The sequence below is a fragment of the Vulpes lagopus genome, chromosome 10 (assembly GCF_018345385.1).
Source record: "Vulpes lagopus strain Blue_001 chromosome 10, ASM1834538v1, whole genome shotgun sequence".
Classification (NCBI taxonomy): domain Eukaryota; kingdom Metazoa; phylum Chordata; class Mammalia; order Carnivora; family Canidae; genus Vulpes; species Vulpes lagopus.
In genome coordinates this window covers 66307304-66324970 of record NC_054833.1, presented here as the reverse complement: position 1 = coordinate 66324970, position 17667 = coordinate 66307304, and the positions used below count along the sequence as shown (strand labels likewise).

Sequence of the window (17667 nt, the reverse complement as noted above, 5' to 3'; positions counted from 1 at the left end):
GAGCTGGAGCCGCCCGCGCAGTGGCCGGAGGACAGAGGAGCAGGTGAGACTGGGGAGACCTGCAAGCGGGGTGCAGGCGGGGAGGGGGCGCAGAGCCGCACGTTCCGGAGCGATCCTTGCCGTCTGGGTGTCGCGACCAGAAGAGACAGGCCAGGCCCTTTGTCCCCCAGCCCCCACCCTCCGCGGCATCCTGACCGGTGGGGTGCCCAGGGATGGGGGGGAGGAGCCCCCCAGGCTTCAGGTCCTCAGCTCGCGCAGCCGGCGGGGGCGCTGGCGGGGCGCCCGGGGCAGAGTCCCGTCCCGCTGCCCGGGGCGCTCGGGGCTCTGCGCGCGCCGCGCCGGCTGGCGGACAGTGCGGCCGCCCGGGACACACCCGCACAGCTGGAGCCTCGGGAAAGTTGGGGAACCGCACCGGGCCACAGAGCGCCACCGCACGACGCGCGGGGGCCGCAGCCCGAGCCCCGCCGCGCGCCGCCCAGCCCCGCGTGGCCCCGCGAGGGCGTAGACGGGCCCGCGGCTGGGGAGGCGGGGCGGCGCTCCGCCGGGGGTCCGAGACGGGCGGGCGCGCCGGCCAATGGGCGGCGCCGCCTCCCCGCGGTCCCGCCCCCGGAATCCCGGCCCCGAGCGCCCGAGCCCCGCGGGTCAGACGCGACTGGCGGACGCGCAGTGCGGGCGCCCTGGCCGTGCCCGGCGGGGCCCACGCGGCTGCCCCGCGCCCAGCGCGGCCCGGGTAGGGAGTCCGGGGCCGGTCGGCCCGGCCATGCCGCTGGAGGCGCAGGACGCGCTGTACGTGGCGCTGGAGCTGGCCATCGCCGCGCTGTCGGTGGCGGGCAACGTGCTGGTGTGCGCCGCGGTGGGCACGTCGAGCGCGCTGCAGACGCCCACCAACTACTTCCTGGTGTCCCTGGCGGCGGCCGACGTGGCCGTGGGGCTGTTCGCCATCCCCTTTGCCATCACCATCAGCCTGGGCTTCTGCACCGACTTCCACAGCTGCCTCTTCCTCGCCTGCTTCGTGCTGGTGCTCACGCAGAGTTCCATCTTCAGCCTCCTGGCCGTGGCCGTCGACAGGTACCTGGCCATCCGCGTCCCGCTCAGGTGAGCGCGCGGCGCCCCCGACCCCGGGGCTCCGTCGAGGCCCCCGCCGAGGAGCGCGCGCTCCAGGCCCGGGTTTGCTGGCCGCGGGCGCGCGGGGCGCTCCGAGCTCGGGTGCCCAGCCGGGAGGACGCCGCCATCCATCCGGAGACACGTGCGCCCGGGCTGCCCAGACCCTCTCGGTGCGGGAGCCGGAGCCGGAGCCGGAGCCGGAGCCTGGAGGCCTCTGCTCCCCGGATGCGCACGTGTTTTTAAGGAGGGGTCTGCGTGGGCACAACTCTCGGAGTTCTGGGGAGCGCGGTCCCTGGTCGCCCCCGGAAACTCCGGGGAAAGCGCCGCCCGCAGCGTGCAGGTGGGGGCCCCGGCGGGGGGAGGTTTGGCGATGCTGTCTCTGCCTCAGTGGCGAAAACTGTTTCCAGCCACTCGGTGGTTTCCCGCGGCCGAGGCCCGGGTCCAGAGCGGCGGCTGGGTGCGGCCCTGGGAGTGCTGGGGGGCCCCGGGAGGTCCAGGGCGGCTTTGGACGCTGGGACTTGCAGTGTCAGGATGGACACTACTGAAGACCCAACTTCGGAAGGTACCTGCCACAAAATGCGGGCCAGGCCGACCCGGGGGTAGGATGGGATGGGAGGGGCGTCCCCTAAACTCTAGGGAACGTTAGGAACACCCGTGCCTGCATGCTCAACGGTGACCCTATCACCTCTCCGTACTTTTTAAAAGAGTCAAAGTGCTGCGCCCGCCCGTTGGGCACCACGAGCAGCCTCAGAGGCGCGCATGTCCGTGGCATGTGGTCTTGTTTACCTTGACTGCGGCGTCCCAGCAGGGACTTCAGAAAACGAGGACTTCTGGGTGGTCTCTTCCGCCCCAAGAGGAAAATGGAGCATTCAGGGGATGGAGCCAGCCGCCAGCAGTGGGAGTACACCCCGTTGTAGCTGAGGATGGATATCAAAGTTGAGCACCTGAGAGCAGGAGTATCAGGGAGCCCTAGGGTTTATTGAATTTTTTTACTGCCTTCCGTGCCTGGGCTCTTTTGGCATTTCTGAGTTGGGTTTGGATCTCTTTGGGTTTGGAGCTGGGAAGGGACACTGAGTCACAGAGTAGGAGGGAAGGGAAGGACTCTATTGAGTGCCAACTATGTCCAAGTCCGAGGCAGTTTATTTTATACTTTTATCCTTTCGTTCTTGCTGTAGTTCAGAGGGCAGATTTTAGTATCTGCGTTTTGTAGATAAAGGGGGGTGTTGGCTTGGGGAGATTAAAATCTTGCTCAGAATGATGCATCTGGAATGAGTGTCATAGCCAGGACTTGGACTCAGAGTTGGCACCGTATTCACGCTGTGCCATTGGCCTGTCTTACAGGCCTGTGTGTGGTGTCAGTGTCCTGGATGCAGGTAGAAAGCATACTGCTGTTTCTGGAAGCAGAAGCTGTCTGCAGTAAATTGGTGGTTGTAAAGGAAATGTGTTTGAGGGAATTGACAGAGAGAATGCTTCTAGAAGCTTTTTTAGCAGGCAGGCACGTTGAACCTGGTAGTTGTGGGTTGTGTCCTGGATCCCAGTGGGAACAGGAACCTCCTGCTTGGCCAGGTCTTTCCACCTGCTGCTGCCTTTGGCATCTGAGCAGGAGGCCTCGTGCATCCCATTAGGTGACAAAACCCAGAGATTTCCAAGGCTTGGGGCAGCATGGTATAGTCTCTTAGGGGTCCCCTAAGACCCTTCCTGCCTCTTGGTCTTCATGTTGGTTACTTTTGGACTGTTTGCATCCAGCAGGCAGTCTCAAACTCCCAGCCTGAGGTACCCATTCGACAGAGCCTCTTGGCCTTGCTCCAAGCAGAGGTCCATCCAGCTCACTGGGAGTTAACGGAAGAATTCCTTGTGCCCCAGCCAGCAGGAAGTTCCATAAAAGTTTAAATCTGTTAGTTCTTGTCCTGGTTTGTGTTGGGCGGGGTCTTAAAGAAAGGGGGTGTGGGTGTGTTCAGGGGAAAGAAATGTGAATCACACTCCCCTAAGTTCTTTGTATTTGCCAAGGGCAGGAGAGGGAGATACAGAAGTAGGATGGGAAGAATGGTCAGTTGAGAGGCCCTGGGGAGCTCATCCCCTTCCTGCTCTCCTGGTCTTCCCAAGAGAATTCAGAGGTCTGGAAGAAGCGGGTGCCAGCAGCCCCAGCTCCCCACCCCCGGAAGGCTCAGGCATCTGCCCTGACCCTGTGGCACCAACCCCCAGCCTCGTGGGTTGGACAGGGTAAAGGTGTTCAGGGCTCCTGAGGCCTCCTGGGGGAGGATCCCTCAGCTGTCAGCACATCCTGCTTCTGGGGAGCATGGCCCCCTGTGAGCAGGCTAAGAAGCAGATTACAGGGCCCTACTGGGCCCCCCTGAGTCAAAATCTCTGGGGTGGGGTGTGTGTGTGTGGGGGGGGTTCTAATATCCGTATCTTTAACTGGGGAATTGGCCAGCCCTCCGACTTACCTTGGTTCTGCCCAGTTCACAGGTGTGAGGGGCTCCAACAGCATCCATGCCCCACAGCTCTGAGTGCGAGGGGCCAGCTGTAAGCACAGCTCAAGTCTGCAGATCCCAGAGTCCCCACCTGCCACCCGTTTGCCAAGGTGTCCAGTGACATCAGAGAGCTCACAGTGCAGAGGGAAAGGGGAGCCCCAAAGTGATGCTGGGCACAAAAATGAAAACTTTGACTGGACTTGAAAAGAGGAGCGTCTGCTCATACCAGGCCCTGTCCTAGGCCTTCAGAGTGAGGGGTGTCCACAAACTGAAGGAAGTCCACGCAGTTTTGAGGTTGGCCCCAGCAGAGGGTCCATGTGCACTGATGCAGATATGGGGGTGCACTGATGCAGCCTGGGAGTGCAGGCTCCCCTGCTGCTGGAGGTGGGAGTGTGCCTGGTGGGGAAATTTGGAGGGGTGAGGGTGAAGTGCAGCCCCCCCCCCCCCCCCCCCCCCCCCCCCCCCCCCGGCCCCACACTTCACTCTCAGGCCATTTCAGGAGCACTTTCTCCTCCCTAACCTAATCCTGTTCCCCTTCAAGCCACAACCCCCACTGGAGCCTGGGGGTAGGGGGTGACTGTGATTCACCCCTGTCTGGAGACCCTCCCTACTCTGCTCCTGGACTCAGTTTCCAGTGGTGTTGAGTCTTAAGTAGGTCAAAGGCCAGCTGTTTTCCCAATGGAGCTGAAGGAGGGTGTTTTCCTGGAAGTGTTTGGTTGGCTGGATTGGCCCAGGGAATGGGAGGGAGTTAGTCTGTCTGTCCTGACCATGGACCCTGACCCTGTCTCCCTGCCTGTTCCCTGTGCTACAGGGAGGCTTTTTCTCAGTTGCACCTGGGGCCAGTCCGGGAGGTAGGTACTGATATCTGAGCAAGACTGTCCCTTGGGTTAAAATGTGGCCTCCGCTTAGCCTCCCTTAGCTGACTCAACTGTAGGTAGGAGGGTAGCAGGGGATTCTGAGTGTTTTTATAATAACTTCTTTTTCTTTTTTTAAATTGAGCTACAAATCCCATATAAGAAAATTCTCCTCTAGTGTTGTTTTGCAGTAAAGTCAGGAAGGAGTTTCAGCTCTGGGTTGGACCCCTCCAGGTACTCCCCCATGAGTGCTCCCTTCTTCCGCATCAGTGTTCTCTCTCTCTTCCAGACCATTCCCACTGCTGTGGGTTGAATGGTGCATCCCCCCACCCCTGCCAGAAAGATGTTCATGTTCTAATCCCCAGAACCTGTGAATGTTACCTTATATGGATCTTGGGAGGAAGACTTTGTCCTGGATTACCTTGAGAGGAAGAAATTGTCGTAGGGTCTGGTGGCCCCTAAATGCCATCACATCCTTACAAAAAAGACATGTGGAGAGGGAGGAGGCAGGGCCTAGGGATGCAGGGGACAGCCACCAGAATCTGGGAGAAGCTTGGGACAGCTTGTGTCCAGAGCCTCTGGCAGGGAGCGGAGCCCTGCCACCTTGCTTGTAGGCTTCTGGCCTTCAGAACCATGAGAGAGTAAGTATTTTCAAGCCAGCAAGCTTTATTGCAGTGGCCCCAGGAAGCCACCAGTAATGTACGAATGCACTTCAATCAATTCTCCCTCGTGGCACACCTGTGGCGCACCTTGCCACCCCCTGGTCGGTCCTCCGTGGCCTCCATAGTGACGAGTTTAATTGTCTCACTTCTGTGGCCACTGAGTTTACCTCCCGTTGGTCGAATCTGAGGGTCACTTCTTGGACCTCATCACACGGGTCCTCTCCACAGGTCTGGCCCAGCTCCTGGGGTCCCCACGGGGCCCCTGCCTCATCCATTCCTGCCCCCCTGTAGCCATTGTCCAGAATGTTGCCAGACAGGATTTGAGCCTGAAGTCAGATTGCCTCGTTCCCCTGCTGAATGCCACTCCGCTGTGGGGTTTAGATGTAAAATCTGAACATGGCCCCCGGGCGTTAGGGCCCTCTGTGATGTGATCGGGATCCTGGCCACCCGCCTGCCCACCCGCCTCGGGCCCTCCTGCCCTCCTGCCGCAGCCCCAGGGGCCCAGACTTCCCCCCCCTCCCCACCCCGCCAGGAGCATCTGGGAGCCACAGGGTGGGGAGGACATGGAAGTGGCAGCTGTGAGGGCTCGGGGTTATAGACAAGAGCACCCATGGGGTGGGGGAAGGAGGGTCCACCCAGTCACCTAGGTCTGCTGTGGGACCATGGCTTGGAGCTGCCCCCCAGCGAGCAGTGGGAGCCCCAAGGACCAGGAGCGCTGATGTGGATCAGGCCACAGCGTGCACTTCTGTGCGTGCCTGGTGGGGTGGCCAGCCTGCCCGAGAGCGGCCCTGGCCGGGACGTAGCCCTGACTTGGCATCTCAGCAGCGTTTCCACAGAATTTCGCAAAGCGCGGGTGGTTTGCCTTTGACCTTTGGGAGAATGAGTGTGTGTAAAGGAACAAAAGTTGGCATAATTTTCACATGACAGGTGATCTGTGTCCTTTCTCTGTGACTTCATGCATGGGCCCTCCCTGCCTGGCACCTCCTGGCTGGACCAGCTACCCTGGGGGTCCTGGTCTCCCTCGTCTGCCCTGTCAGCTTGTGAGTGCAGTGTGGACGTACACTGCAGGGAGGGATACAAGGAATTATGCCCTCAGCTACTCTGGACATTGGGATTTTTAGTATTGCGAACAGCAGCGACTCCGAAGGCTTTCCTGCACCTTATGTGCCTAATCTCGATCAATCTTGATGACACCCTTAAGGGGGCAGACGCTGTTACCTCCCTCACTTCACAGATGGAGAAACCAAGGCTCAGAGGGTTATGCCTAGCCTGGGGTCACACGGATGCCACAGGCGAGTAGCATGTTTTCCTGGGAGCCCCTACACCAGCATGGGAACAGCTGCAGGAAAAGCACTAAGCACCACGGTCATCCAAAACCAGGCAAGTGGGCCCTTCTAGTGGCGGATGAGTGAGGACCCCCGCCAGTTGTGATCGGGACTCTTGAGATAGTGCGTAAGGCAGAGAAGCCTATAGCTGGTAGTGATATGTCTGGACTGGGGCAGAGAAGAGAGCTGCCTGCTGGCCAGTGCACGTGAAATGTCAGGGAACGGACAGTGGCGAGGACATATAGGGTCTCCTCCTGCCTCCTTTTTCAGATGGTGGAAGCAAGGCGCAGCCTTGCCCGATGCTTGATTCCTCACTGACCTTCAGGACCTGGGCATGAACAGGTGTGCTCTTCATCTCCGAGGCTAACAGGTGCCACACTGCTTCTGGCAGCAAGAACTTGATGGCTAGTAGCAAACATACCTTGGAAAGAATTTGAGAAGAGATGGTCACGGGTGCCGGGATGGCCCTCTAGCTCAGCCGGGGCTGAGGCAGGGGCAGCGTTCTTTCTAGAGGGTTGGTGCTGGAGGTGTGTGTCCGGGTGAATGGGAGGAAGAGAATTGTGAGCTGAGCTGGAGCCATGTGCACAGGAGCAGGTGGGGGAGTCTGGGCTTCACAGCTTAGGTGTGTGCAGCAGGGGAGAGGGTGGGTTTGAGAGCAGGCAGGTCAGGGAGGGCCTGGAGGTGCCTGTGGAGTTTGGGGTTTGTCCTTAAGGCACTTGTACGTCCATGAAGGAGTTGAGTGTGTGTGTGTGTGTGTGTGTGTGTGTGTGTGTGTTTTATGGTTCTGTTTTGAGTTAGAAATCAATCACTGTGCACAAAATAAAACATTCAAAAATACTGAAGCATATCAAAGGGAAAGCAGAAGTCTCCCCTCCGTCACCCCCCATCACCCCTCTGCCAGGACAGCACCTCCAGACCATTTCTGTTGGCATTTCTTCTGAGGGTCACTGCCCTCACAGTGACCCCTGGGTTCATGCCACTTTATCTATTTTTAAGATTCTATTTATTTATTTGAGAGAAGAGTGAGTGAGCGAGAGAGAACATGAGCGGGCTGAGGAGCAGAGAAGAGAAGCAGGCTCCCCACTGAGCAGGGAGCCCGCTGCAATACTCGATCTCAGGACCCTGTGATGGTGACCTGAGCCTAAGGCAGATGCTCAGCCAACTGGACTACCCAGGTGCCCCACTGCTGCCCTCTTTATACAGAATCTCTCGACTCCCTGCTAACAGGAGGCCACAGGCCCTCTTCTTCCTGCTCCTTCTAATTTTTGTTACAGTTCGGTATTTTTCTGTGGATCATGTTTCAGCCCGATTTCTAATTCCATTACTTGTAGGCAACGTCTGTTAACGGTCAGGAAACACAAGGTCGAGCGTTCCAGCAGCCTTCCCTCTGTGTCTGTCCACCTCCTGCTGTCGGCTGTACCGTCCCTTGCAGCACACTGCCCACCTCATAGAGCTTTTACTTTCAAAGAGGTCATTCCTGCTGTTGTGAAGAAACTCAAACCGTATTAAAGGGTAAATGGTGGGCAGTTGGCCGTCTCTGATCTGTGGTCTCCTGATTAGCCCATCAGAGGCAACCGCTGTTTCTTGTTTCGTTTCTTTTCCCACGCGAATTATATATGGACACATTCATATCATACCATTACTTTTACATTATTGAGGTTAATACCCTTTACATTTTATTCTGTAACCGTACTAAAGTTTCCTGAACTCTGTGGAGAGTTTCTGAAGACTGGAAATCGGTAAACACCATTTAGAATGTTCGATGTGTGTGTCTCTTACTCACCCCCGAGTGTGTGCCTCTATCACAGACTGATGTGTCTCAAGGAGGCCGGCCTGATGACCAGGTCAGATGGATTCTTTTTTTTAGGTCCTATCTGCTGCTCAGAATTACACCACGCTGTGATCAGCTTCATGCTTGCATCGTGAGTTTTCCATCTGGAAATTTAAAAGAAAGAAGTATGTGGCCTCCCGGGTCCCTCAGGCTCCTTCTCTGTCCCCACTGCTGGCTGTCCTCACCGGCCTGTTGTGCCTTGCTTCTCTGGACTCTTGGACTTGTTCTACTATTCCTGGCCCTGCATGTTTTCCTTCTCCTTTGGGATTCCATATTTGTTTGTTGGCATACACACCCGTAGGTAACTCGTTCAGGACATGGGGATAAACGTTTGGGGATCTTCCATGCCAGAAATGTTCTTATTTCTCACATGTCATTGGTAGTTTGATTGGATACAGGGTCATTGCTCTCGCAGCCAACGATGTCTGAGAAGTTTGGGGTGTGCTCCATTCTTATTTGGGACTTGGTTTTCCTCTGTGGAAGCTGTTGGGATCATTTGCCTTTGCCTAACTTTCTGAAATTCACAAGACTGGATCTAAATATTGACTTTTGGGTAGCCCGGGTGGCTCAGCAGTTTAGCGCCTCCTTCAGCCCAGGATGTTATCCTGGAGACCTAGGATCAAGTCCTATGTCGGGCTCCCTCCATGGAGCCTGCTTCTCCCTCTGCCTGTGTCTCTGCCTCTCTCTCTCTCTGTGTGTCTCATAAATAAATAAATAAAATCTTTAAAAAAAAATATCGGCTTTTTGTTTTGCTCCTTCATTGGGGATGACACTTGGTGAAATTTTCTTTCTTTCTTTCTTTTAAATTTTTTTTAAAATTGGGGTTTCTCTAGAAACTCCTTAAAATCTCAGGTTTGCTGATGTCACCCTCCACTTCCAGTTTTAGTAATTTTAGGTTATAAATTTATTTCCTTCTGTTTTCTCTACTGTCATTTATTTTTTATTTATTTATTTTTAAGATTTTATTTATTTATTCATGAGAGACAGAGAGAGAGGCAGAGACACAGGCAGAAGAAGCAGGTTATTTTTTTATTTTATTTTTTTTAATTTTTATTTATTTATGATAGTCACACGAGAGAGAGAGAGAGAGAGAGAGAGAGAGAGAGGCAGAGACATAGGCAGAGGGAGCAGGCTCCATGCACCGGGAGCTCGACTTGGGACTCGATCCCGGGTCTCCAGGATCGCGCCCTGGGCCAAAGGCAGGCGCTAAACCGCTGCACCACCCAGGGATCCCCGGAGAAGCAGGTTATGCAGAGATACTGGGTCTCCAGGATCATGCTCTGGGCTGAAGGTATCGCTAAACCGCTGAGCCACCTGGGCTGCCCTATTTTTTTTTTTTTTTTTAAGATTTGTTTATTTATTTGAGAGAGTACATGTGCACATACTGGGGGAAGGGACAGAGGGAGAGAAGCGGACTCCCCACTGAGCGCAGAGCCCCACGCAGGGCTCCATCTCAGGACCCTGAGATTATGACCTGAGCAGAAATCAAGAGTCAGACATTTGATCAACTGAGCCTCCCCAGGAGCCTCCTCTCTACTGTCATTTAAATGGGATTTTCAGAGCAGTGATAATTAAGTGGGACCTGGAAGGCCAATGCAGGGTTTTAATTGGGAGCTTGGTGTGGTCAGGTTTGCATTATAAAACAGGCACTCTGGCAGGGGGGATGGACAGGAGGGGCCGACATTATTAGGGTCACCAGATGTCCTCTAGGTGCGAAGGAAGAAAGCATGATCAGGACAGAGGCCGCGAGATGGAGGTGAGGTCTAGAGCTACTTGAGCCGTGTGAACTCTGAACTTCTGCAGGGGGATGGTTGCTGTCTGAAGCCAGCCAAGAAGTCTGTCAGACTTTGAGGCAGAGGGGTCATAGGTGAAGCCACAGAGCCAAGACACCAGGACAGGAAAGAATCCTAAGAAACCAAATACTGTGGTTCTGGGACCACAGTCAGGGAAAAGGACCAGAGGTGTGGTGGGTCGGCACCCGGCAGGGTGGGACCCAGGGTGTGAAAAGCCGCAGCCGGCCTGTGTGACTTCCAGGTGGGTCTGTATTGACACCACACACTGAGCGAGGTGCTTGTGGCTAGAAGATAGGATCCTCAGGGACAGGTTCCAGAGGACTTGCTGACTTGGTTGGAGGTTGGGCATGAGGAGAAGGTTGGAGTCCAGGGTGACTCCAAGGCCTGCCACACATGGGCGCTTTGGGAAAGTGCACAGGTTATATTTGTGGTGTCTGCAGGTTGAGTGCCACAGTAGGTGGCTGAGTTGGGAGCTTGGGGAGTTTGGGCTGGGCGGCCCTTCCCCTGGCTTTGTGGGAGTCCAGCATTGTTCCTCACCCCCAGACTCCTGTGTGGCAGCCTCTTCCCCTTCACTAAATGTATTCAGGCTCCTCTCCCCAATCTGAGCCTCACCTTCTTTGGTTTACTGCCTGTTTGGCTCCAGTCCTACCACCCACAAACTTCCCTGAGTGGCTTTCTGAAGATGACATCTCGATTTCCAATGTTGATTTCAAGACCACGGCCATGTCTGCTTTTTTTTTTTTTTTTAATTTATTTTTTATTGGTGTTCAATTTGCCAACATACAGAACAACACCCAGTGCTCATCCTGTCAAGTGCCCCCCTCAGTGCCCGTCACCCATTCACCCCCACCCCCGCCCTCCTCCCCTTCCACCACCCCTAGTTCATTTCCCAGAGTTAGGAGTCTTCATGTTCGACAGAAATGTCCCTTTCTGACATTTCCCACACATTTCTTCTCCCTTCCCTTATATTCCCCCTCACTATTATTTACATTCCCCAAATGAATGAGAACATATAATGTTTGTCCTTCCCTGATTGACTTATTTCACTCATACCTTCCAGTTCCATCCACATTGAAGCATACGGTGGGTATTTGTCATTTCTAATGGCTAATATTCCATTGTATACATAAACACATCTTCTTTATCCATTCATCTTTTGATGGACACCGAGGCTCCTTCCACAGTTTGGCTATTGTGGACATTGCTGCTATAAACATCGGGGTGCAGGTGTCCCGGCGTTTCATTGCATCTGTATCTTTGGGGTAAATCCCCAACAGTGCAATTGCTGGGTGGTAGGGCAGGTCTATTTTTAACTCTTTGAGGAACCTCCACACAGTTTTCCAGAGTGGCTGCACCATTTCACATTCCCACCAACAATGTAAGAGGGTTCCCTTTTCTCCACATCCTCTCCAACATTTTGTGTGCTTTTTTTTAATTAAAACATTTTTTTTAGGGAATCCCTGGGTGGCTCAGTGGTTTGGCGCCTGCCTTCGGCCTGGGGCATGATCCTGGAGTCCCGGGATCGAGTCCCACGTCGGGCTCCCTGCATGGAGCCTGCTTCTCCCTCTGCCTGTGACTCTGCCTCTTTCTCTGTGTCTTTCATGAATAAATAAATAAAATCTTAAAAAAATTTTTTTAAGTCAATAAATTTTTATTTAAGGAATTTTATATGTGATTTCTTCCACCACCTATCACCTAAGTTCTTTGAAAGTCAGAATCATAATCTTCAAAATAGCCCTTTTAAAAATAACTTTTGGGGGCACTGGGTGGCTCAGTCGGTTAGGCATCTGACTCTTGATTTCGGCTCAGGTCATGATCTCAGGGTCATGGGACTGAGCCCTGCATCTGGCTCTGCGCTGAGTATGGCACTTTCTTGACATTCTCTCTCTCCCTCTGCCCCTCCCCTCCTGCTCGCTATTTAAATAAAAAAATTTTATTCAATCCACAGTTGTCACTGTCACTCCACAATTCTTTCAGTTGAACTTCTTTGATCTCTACTTGAATACAGATGTATTTTGAAGATCTCTACTTGTAAACTTTGGGATCTGCTTTCTTTAGGAAAATGGATGGATCTGCCTGGTTCTCAACTTCAGACACCCCCTAAACATATGAATAAGTTTAAATCATGCCCATCCCTGAACTGTCACCTCCTGGAATTGTACAGATTGTTGGGATACACCAATGCCTGAGGTTTAAAAACAATGTGACTATTTGGTCTTTCCATAGTTTTTAGATGATCCGTGTCCTGTAGTTCTTTCCCATAGATCCAACACATAGTTCTGGGAATAAAGGAGACCACATGTATTCTGTATGAGGCATTCCCAACGATGTAGGTCCACAGAAGCCCCATTGGGATGGACCTCAGCTGCTTGCTTGCTTGCTTGCTTGATTTATATATGTAACACAGAGAACTATAAAGCTTTATTGAAAAACATTTTAGAATAGGTCCTGTCAGTTGCATTCCCCCCCCCCCTTTTTTTTTTCAGTTGGATTTCTTAAATTCCTTCCCTAGTCATTTTGGTCCCATCTAGTCTCCTATCTGATCTCTCTGCATCCAAGTTTGCCCTCCCAACGCATGCATCACATGGCAGCAGTCTTTCTAAAATGAAGACCTGATCGCTCCTCCTTCTTTACCTAATACTTCCCGTGCCTTAGGATAAGGTCCCAGCTCTCTCACCGTGCGAGTACTGGCTGCACAATGTTAACTCTGATCACTTAGTTATAGCTATGTCTGCCAGCACTTGTCACCATGAAGGTATGTTTCCTCATTGATGATTCTTGCCTGAGCCAGTTATTACCACATAAAATGGCAGTTTTCTTTCTTTTCATTTCTTCTACCTTTATCAGTTGCCATTCTTCATAAAGAAGGAATTTTACCTTTTCCCTGCTCTTCCTTATCAAAGAAAGGTTTTTCGAGCTCACGTTGTATTTTCTGGCTTTAGGAGCAGCCATTTCTCCAAGGAGCCCTGTTTCCTTTCAGTAGAGAATGGTACTTAGACACCAAGATTTGGGTCAGTGTGTTCATTGCTGCTGGAGTGTCATTTCTCCTAGGCCCTCACAGTGAACAGAACTGGGTGATTTTCTTTCTTTGTTTCTTTTTTTAATAATGAGTTGGAAGAATTCTTGCTTACAGTAGAATGCCATCTAATTAATGAGTAGGAATGCCTGAGTTAAGGAAATCAACATTTGGCAACTACCATAGTAATCTAGTGCAGGCAAGAATCATCAATAGGTGCTAAAACTCATTGGTGAAAGTCTGATGAGGAGCAAGATATTTAATAGAAGTATCTATTATAAGAGATCTACTAATTACAAAACAGAAAATAGTTATAGTGGAGAAATCTGGTAGATGCTGCAGTAACCAGATGATCCAAATGAATTATCACCAATAAGGGGATGTATCGATATTACCTACCTCGTGATGTCTTCTAAACTGATGGCTTACATATAAAGAGGGCAATTGCTTTTGGCAATTAATGTTATATCTGAAGCGCAGTATTGGGATCCCTGGGTGGCGCAGCGGTTTGGCGCCTGCCTTTGGCCCAGGGCGCGATCCTGGAGACCCGGGATCGAATCCCACATCGGGCTCCCGGTGCATGGAGCCTGCTTCTCCCTCTGCCTGTGTCTCTGCCTCTCTCTCTCTCTGTGACTATCATAAATAAATAAAAATTAAAAAAAAAAAAAAAAAGAAGCGCAGTATAGTTTAACCTTAGCCATGGGAGGGTACTTTATGGGGGAGAAGACAGGGTATCATTTTATTCTCTGGTTTGGTTTTCAGGCAGGGGTCCTTTCTCTTAGGGACTCTTAATTTCATTTGAAAAATCAGTCTGGAGCCCAGCAACTGCAGGCTGTCTCTAAGTCCTCCTCTTCCCCCAATACATGAACCAAAATGTGAGGCTCACCAAAAAACAGCCTCATAGGTGAACTCTGGGATACCTGGTCCTGGTCCCCATCTTCATTGTCAGTGGGTTGAATCATTATGAGACCATTGTGGACTGTTTTCTTGCCATAGTAAGCTAGTGAGGAGTGCTGACGCCTTTCCTGCTGCCACCTGCATTCTTTGCCCACTGTTCTTGGGTGACTGTGAAGGACAACTGGCATCCTTTCTGACCACCTTTACATGTGGCAGTGGGCTCAGCTCAGTACCCTATCAGGTCCACCACTGGGATTCAGACATGTCTGAACTTGTGAGCATAGGTGAGAACTGCCCCCAAGAACCAGAGTAGCTGAGGGTATGGCCTCAGAAGCACTTAGCCTGAAAGTAGGTTCTGGTGACCACAGCTTGCCATCTGGTGGGTAGCAGGCGCTGTTCTTTTTAAAGATTTTATTAGGGTGGCTCACTGGTTTAGTGCCTGCCTTCAGCCTAGGGCATGATCCTGAGGTCCCGGAATCGGGACCCACGTCAGGCTCCTCAGAGGCAGAGGGAGAAGCAGGCCTCATGCAGGGAGCCTGAACAGCAGGCGCTGTTCTTTTTAAAGATTTTATTAGGGTGGCTCACTGGTTTAGTGCCTGCCTTCAGCCTAGGGCATGATCCTGAGGTCCCGGAATCGAGTCCCACGTCAGGCTCCTCAGAGGCAGAGGGAGAAGCAGGCCTCATGCAGGGAGCCTGATGTGGGATTCGATCCCGGGTCTCCAGGATCACGCCCTGGGCTGAAGGCGGTGCTAAACCATTGAGCCACCCGGGCTGCCTGCAGGCGCTGTTCTTGTATCATGCTGCCCTCCACACTAGAGCTAGGACAGTCACAGACTATAGGAACAGGACAGATTGCCCTCAATACATTTCCTATTCCCAGACCTGAAGTTCATATAAATAGAACCAAAGAGTGTCCACTCGTTTTGTTTAAGAATGGTTTTGTTTCTCAAGTGTTGGAGGAATTCATTAGTGAAGTCATCCAGGTCTTAAATTTTCTTTGTGGGAAGCTCTTTGGCTATGTATTCTATGTCTGTAATATACACAGTGCTATTCAAATTCTGTTTTTCTGTCCATGACAACTTTTTATTTTTAAAGATTTTATTTATTAATCATGAGAGACACACAGAGAGAGGCAGAGACGCAGGCAGAGGGAGAAGCAGGCTACCTGAGGGGAGCCCGATGTGGGACTGTATTCCAGGATCCCGGGATCACACCCTGAACTGCAGGCAGATGCTCAACTGCTGAGCTACCCAGGCGTCCCTGTTCATGACAACTTTCCAAAAACCTTTTCCATTTGGTTCCATGAGAAATCTGAAGCAGCTACTCAGCATAAAGATTCTGCTCTTCCACAGATAGCTTCTTGTGAACTATATAAGCTGAAGCTCAAGACACGTTCACCTGCCCCAGGCCTTTTTTTGTTTAGAGCTACCAAGTGGGTGTTAAACGTGTCTATGTGATTAAGACCAGAGTTCTGTTCTCTCCTTGTAAATTCAGGCTTCTATTCAGCATTGTGTGCCAGGCCCATCGTTGGTGTTTCGGATTCAACAGGGAACGAGATAGTCTTGCCATGAAGGAGTGCGTGCTCCAGTGGAAGGAGACATAAAATATGGTTCTGTGGGGGGCTTTGGGGAGGGGCACCGTGGGAATTGTGGGGTACAACTGCTCTGCTTCTGTGTAAACTTCTGTAATGTGAGCTCAGGCACATGGCAGTGGGACAATGTGGGTCTGGTGCACCCTGCTTTCGTTCAGCTGTGGTTTGGCTTAGGCTAAAAGGGGATGGGATAGTGGGAGGAGCCTTCTAGTTTTCAGCAGGAAAGGAAAAAGCCCTCCCTGTAACCTCCCTGTGGCAGGAGCCCAGAGGGGAACGAGGAGGCACAAGGACACAGCAGGGCCTGTATCTGGGCCTGCTTCCTGAAAAAGCCGCATCCTAGCCTGTGGCTCATGGCTGTGGCAGGCCACACTGCCCACCGTGCCCTACTTAGCAACAGTCCCCTGGCTTAGAGCAGTTCTTTCATCTGCGTCGTCCTGGCACTCATCAGCCTTGCTCTACTTAACCGTTTTGCCAGAATTTCCATGAGATTTTCTAAGGGTGCATTTTTAATATTCATTGTGGCACCTCCAGCCGAGCTGGACTGCCTGCCTGGGGAGCCAAGTTGCCAGTGCTCTAGTTCCAACATCTTGTAGGCTTTGGAGGGTCTGTCCTAACTCGATTTTTACCTAAGTCCCGTTATTATTCGTGTGCACTTTTAGAGACTATATAGTTCTTCTGAAAATGTATATACACGTGCCTGAAAGCAGAAATGTTTGTATTAGAGGACTGAAACTTGAGCTAGACAGAAGGTAAAGAAAAAAGTCCTCAAACAATAGGCAATTTAAGAAATGGCGACAGAGCTCCATGCCATTTACCTAGAGGTGTGTTTCTCTCAAGTGCTTTGATCACATCTTCTCTGTGTCAGAGGCTCCAGCAGCAGCACTTCTGTCACCATTTCCCAGATGCCAGAGCGCAGAGGCAGGGCTGGTACAGCCCCGGCCACCACCCAGAGCACACCGCCCCAGGGCACATGCTGAGTTCCCGAGCAGGACTGGTCCCAGCCGAAGGCACAAGGGCAGAGCCAGGAGGGAGGAGACCCTGCCCCAGAAATAGGCCAGCACTTGTTATGCGGCACTGGGTGATTCCGCTTTGCGTTATGTAACCTCAGCATCCACACTGTTCCCTTTGTTGACTCCCTCTGTGTGACTGTTTTTCTGGCAAGCTCCTTAGCCAACCAGCCCCTTCTGTATGGGGAACGGGTGGGTGTCAGCACAGCTTCAGGCCCAGCGGGGCAGCGGAGCCACTTCCCGGAGTGCGGACCTTCCCAGAACGCCCCTTGGTGGGGGTGGAGGACAACACGACTCTGGCCTGCTTGTTTGGAACGATGAAGCAGCCATGAAGCGGCTGATGCTCCCTTTGTTCACCCCTACGTTGCCTTTTATCTGTTTACACCCCCGTGTTTGGGCAGATGTCGGGCTTCCCTGGGCTCCGTGCCCCCACAGCAGGGCAGGACTGCTGAGGGGCAGATGCAGGGAGCTTGGCCCCTGCTTTTTGGGAATGTTTTGGGGACACGCATGTGCACACACACACGCAGGAGGATGTTCTGGGAGCCCCTGGTATAGAGGGAGGACGGCGTGGAACCCATGGGGGTGGGGGGGGCATTCAGGAAGGGGATGAGGGCGCAGCAGCTGGCAGTAGGACGTGTGAAGACAGGCCAGGAGGTTACTGCAGTCTTGGGGAGCCCCCAGGGCCACCCATTCCAGCGTCCGGCTCGACGCGGGCACCTGTCTCCTCCCCACAGCATCCCCGACCACCTCCCTGCACCGGGCGCTGACCGTGTGTACGCCGACCCCGTGGACACTGCTGTGCCCTTGCGGGGCTGGGGCCCAGGCTTCTCCTGTGGGCCCGGCTGTTCCCCCAGCAGGAGAAAGGAAGCCTGTGCCGCCTCCGAAGGACTGCTGAGCAGGAATGTGGCAGGGCCTCTTCAAGGCTTCTGTTCCCACGTGGCTGCCCTGTAGGGGAGGCTCCCTCCCGGGGGCCCCCAGCAGCTCTGGCCCAGGGCGGGCGTGTCCACGTGGACAGCCAGGCGGCCAAGGCAGTGGCACAGGCGGGAGCTGCCCTCTCAGATGGGAGCCTTGGGGTCCTGGAGGAAGAAGCCTACTTGTGGCAAAACGGGAGTCAGA

At 53.2% G+C, this 17667-nt stretch overlaps 1 protein-coding gene and 1 non-coding gene across 3 annotated transcripts in view; one reads left to right on the top strand and one right to left on the bottom strand.

Annotated features, from left to right (window-relative positions):
- The first annotated feature begins 662 nt into the window (after window positions 1-662).
- ADORA2B (adenosine A2b receptor) overlaps window positions 663-17667 on the top strand; it is a 38200-nt gene continuing 21195 nt past the window's right edge. For both annotated transcript variants that reach the window (XM_041770185.1, XM_041770186.1), the window contains exon 1: window positions 663-1095. In XM_041770185.1, coding sequence (XP_041626119.1) covers window positions 761-1095 — 335 coding nt within the window. In that variant the 5' untranslated portion in view covers window positions 663-760. The remainder of the gene's footprint in view (window positions 1096-17667) is intronic.
- Window positions 12279-12406, bottom strand: LOC121501079. Its single transcript, XR_005990518.1, has one exon. It is a non-coding gene; the product is annotated as a small nucleolar RNA SNORA18 (small nucleolar RNA).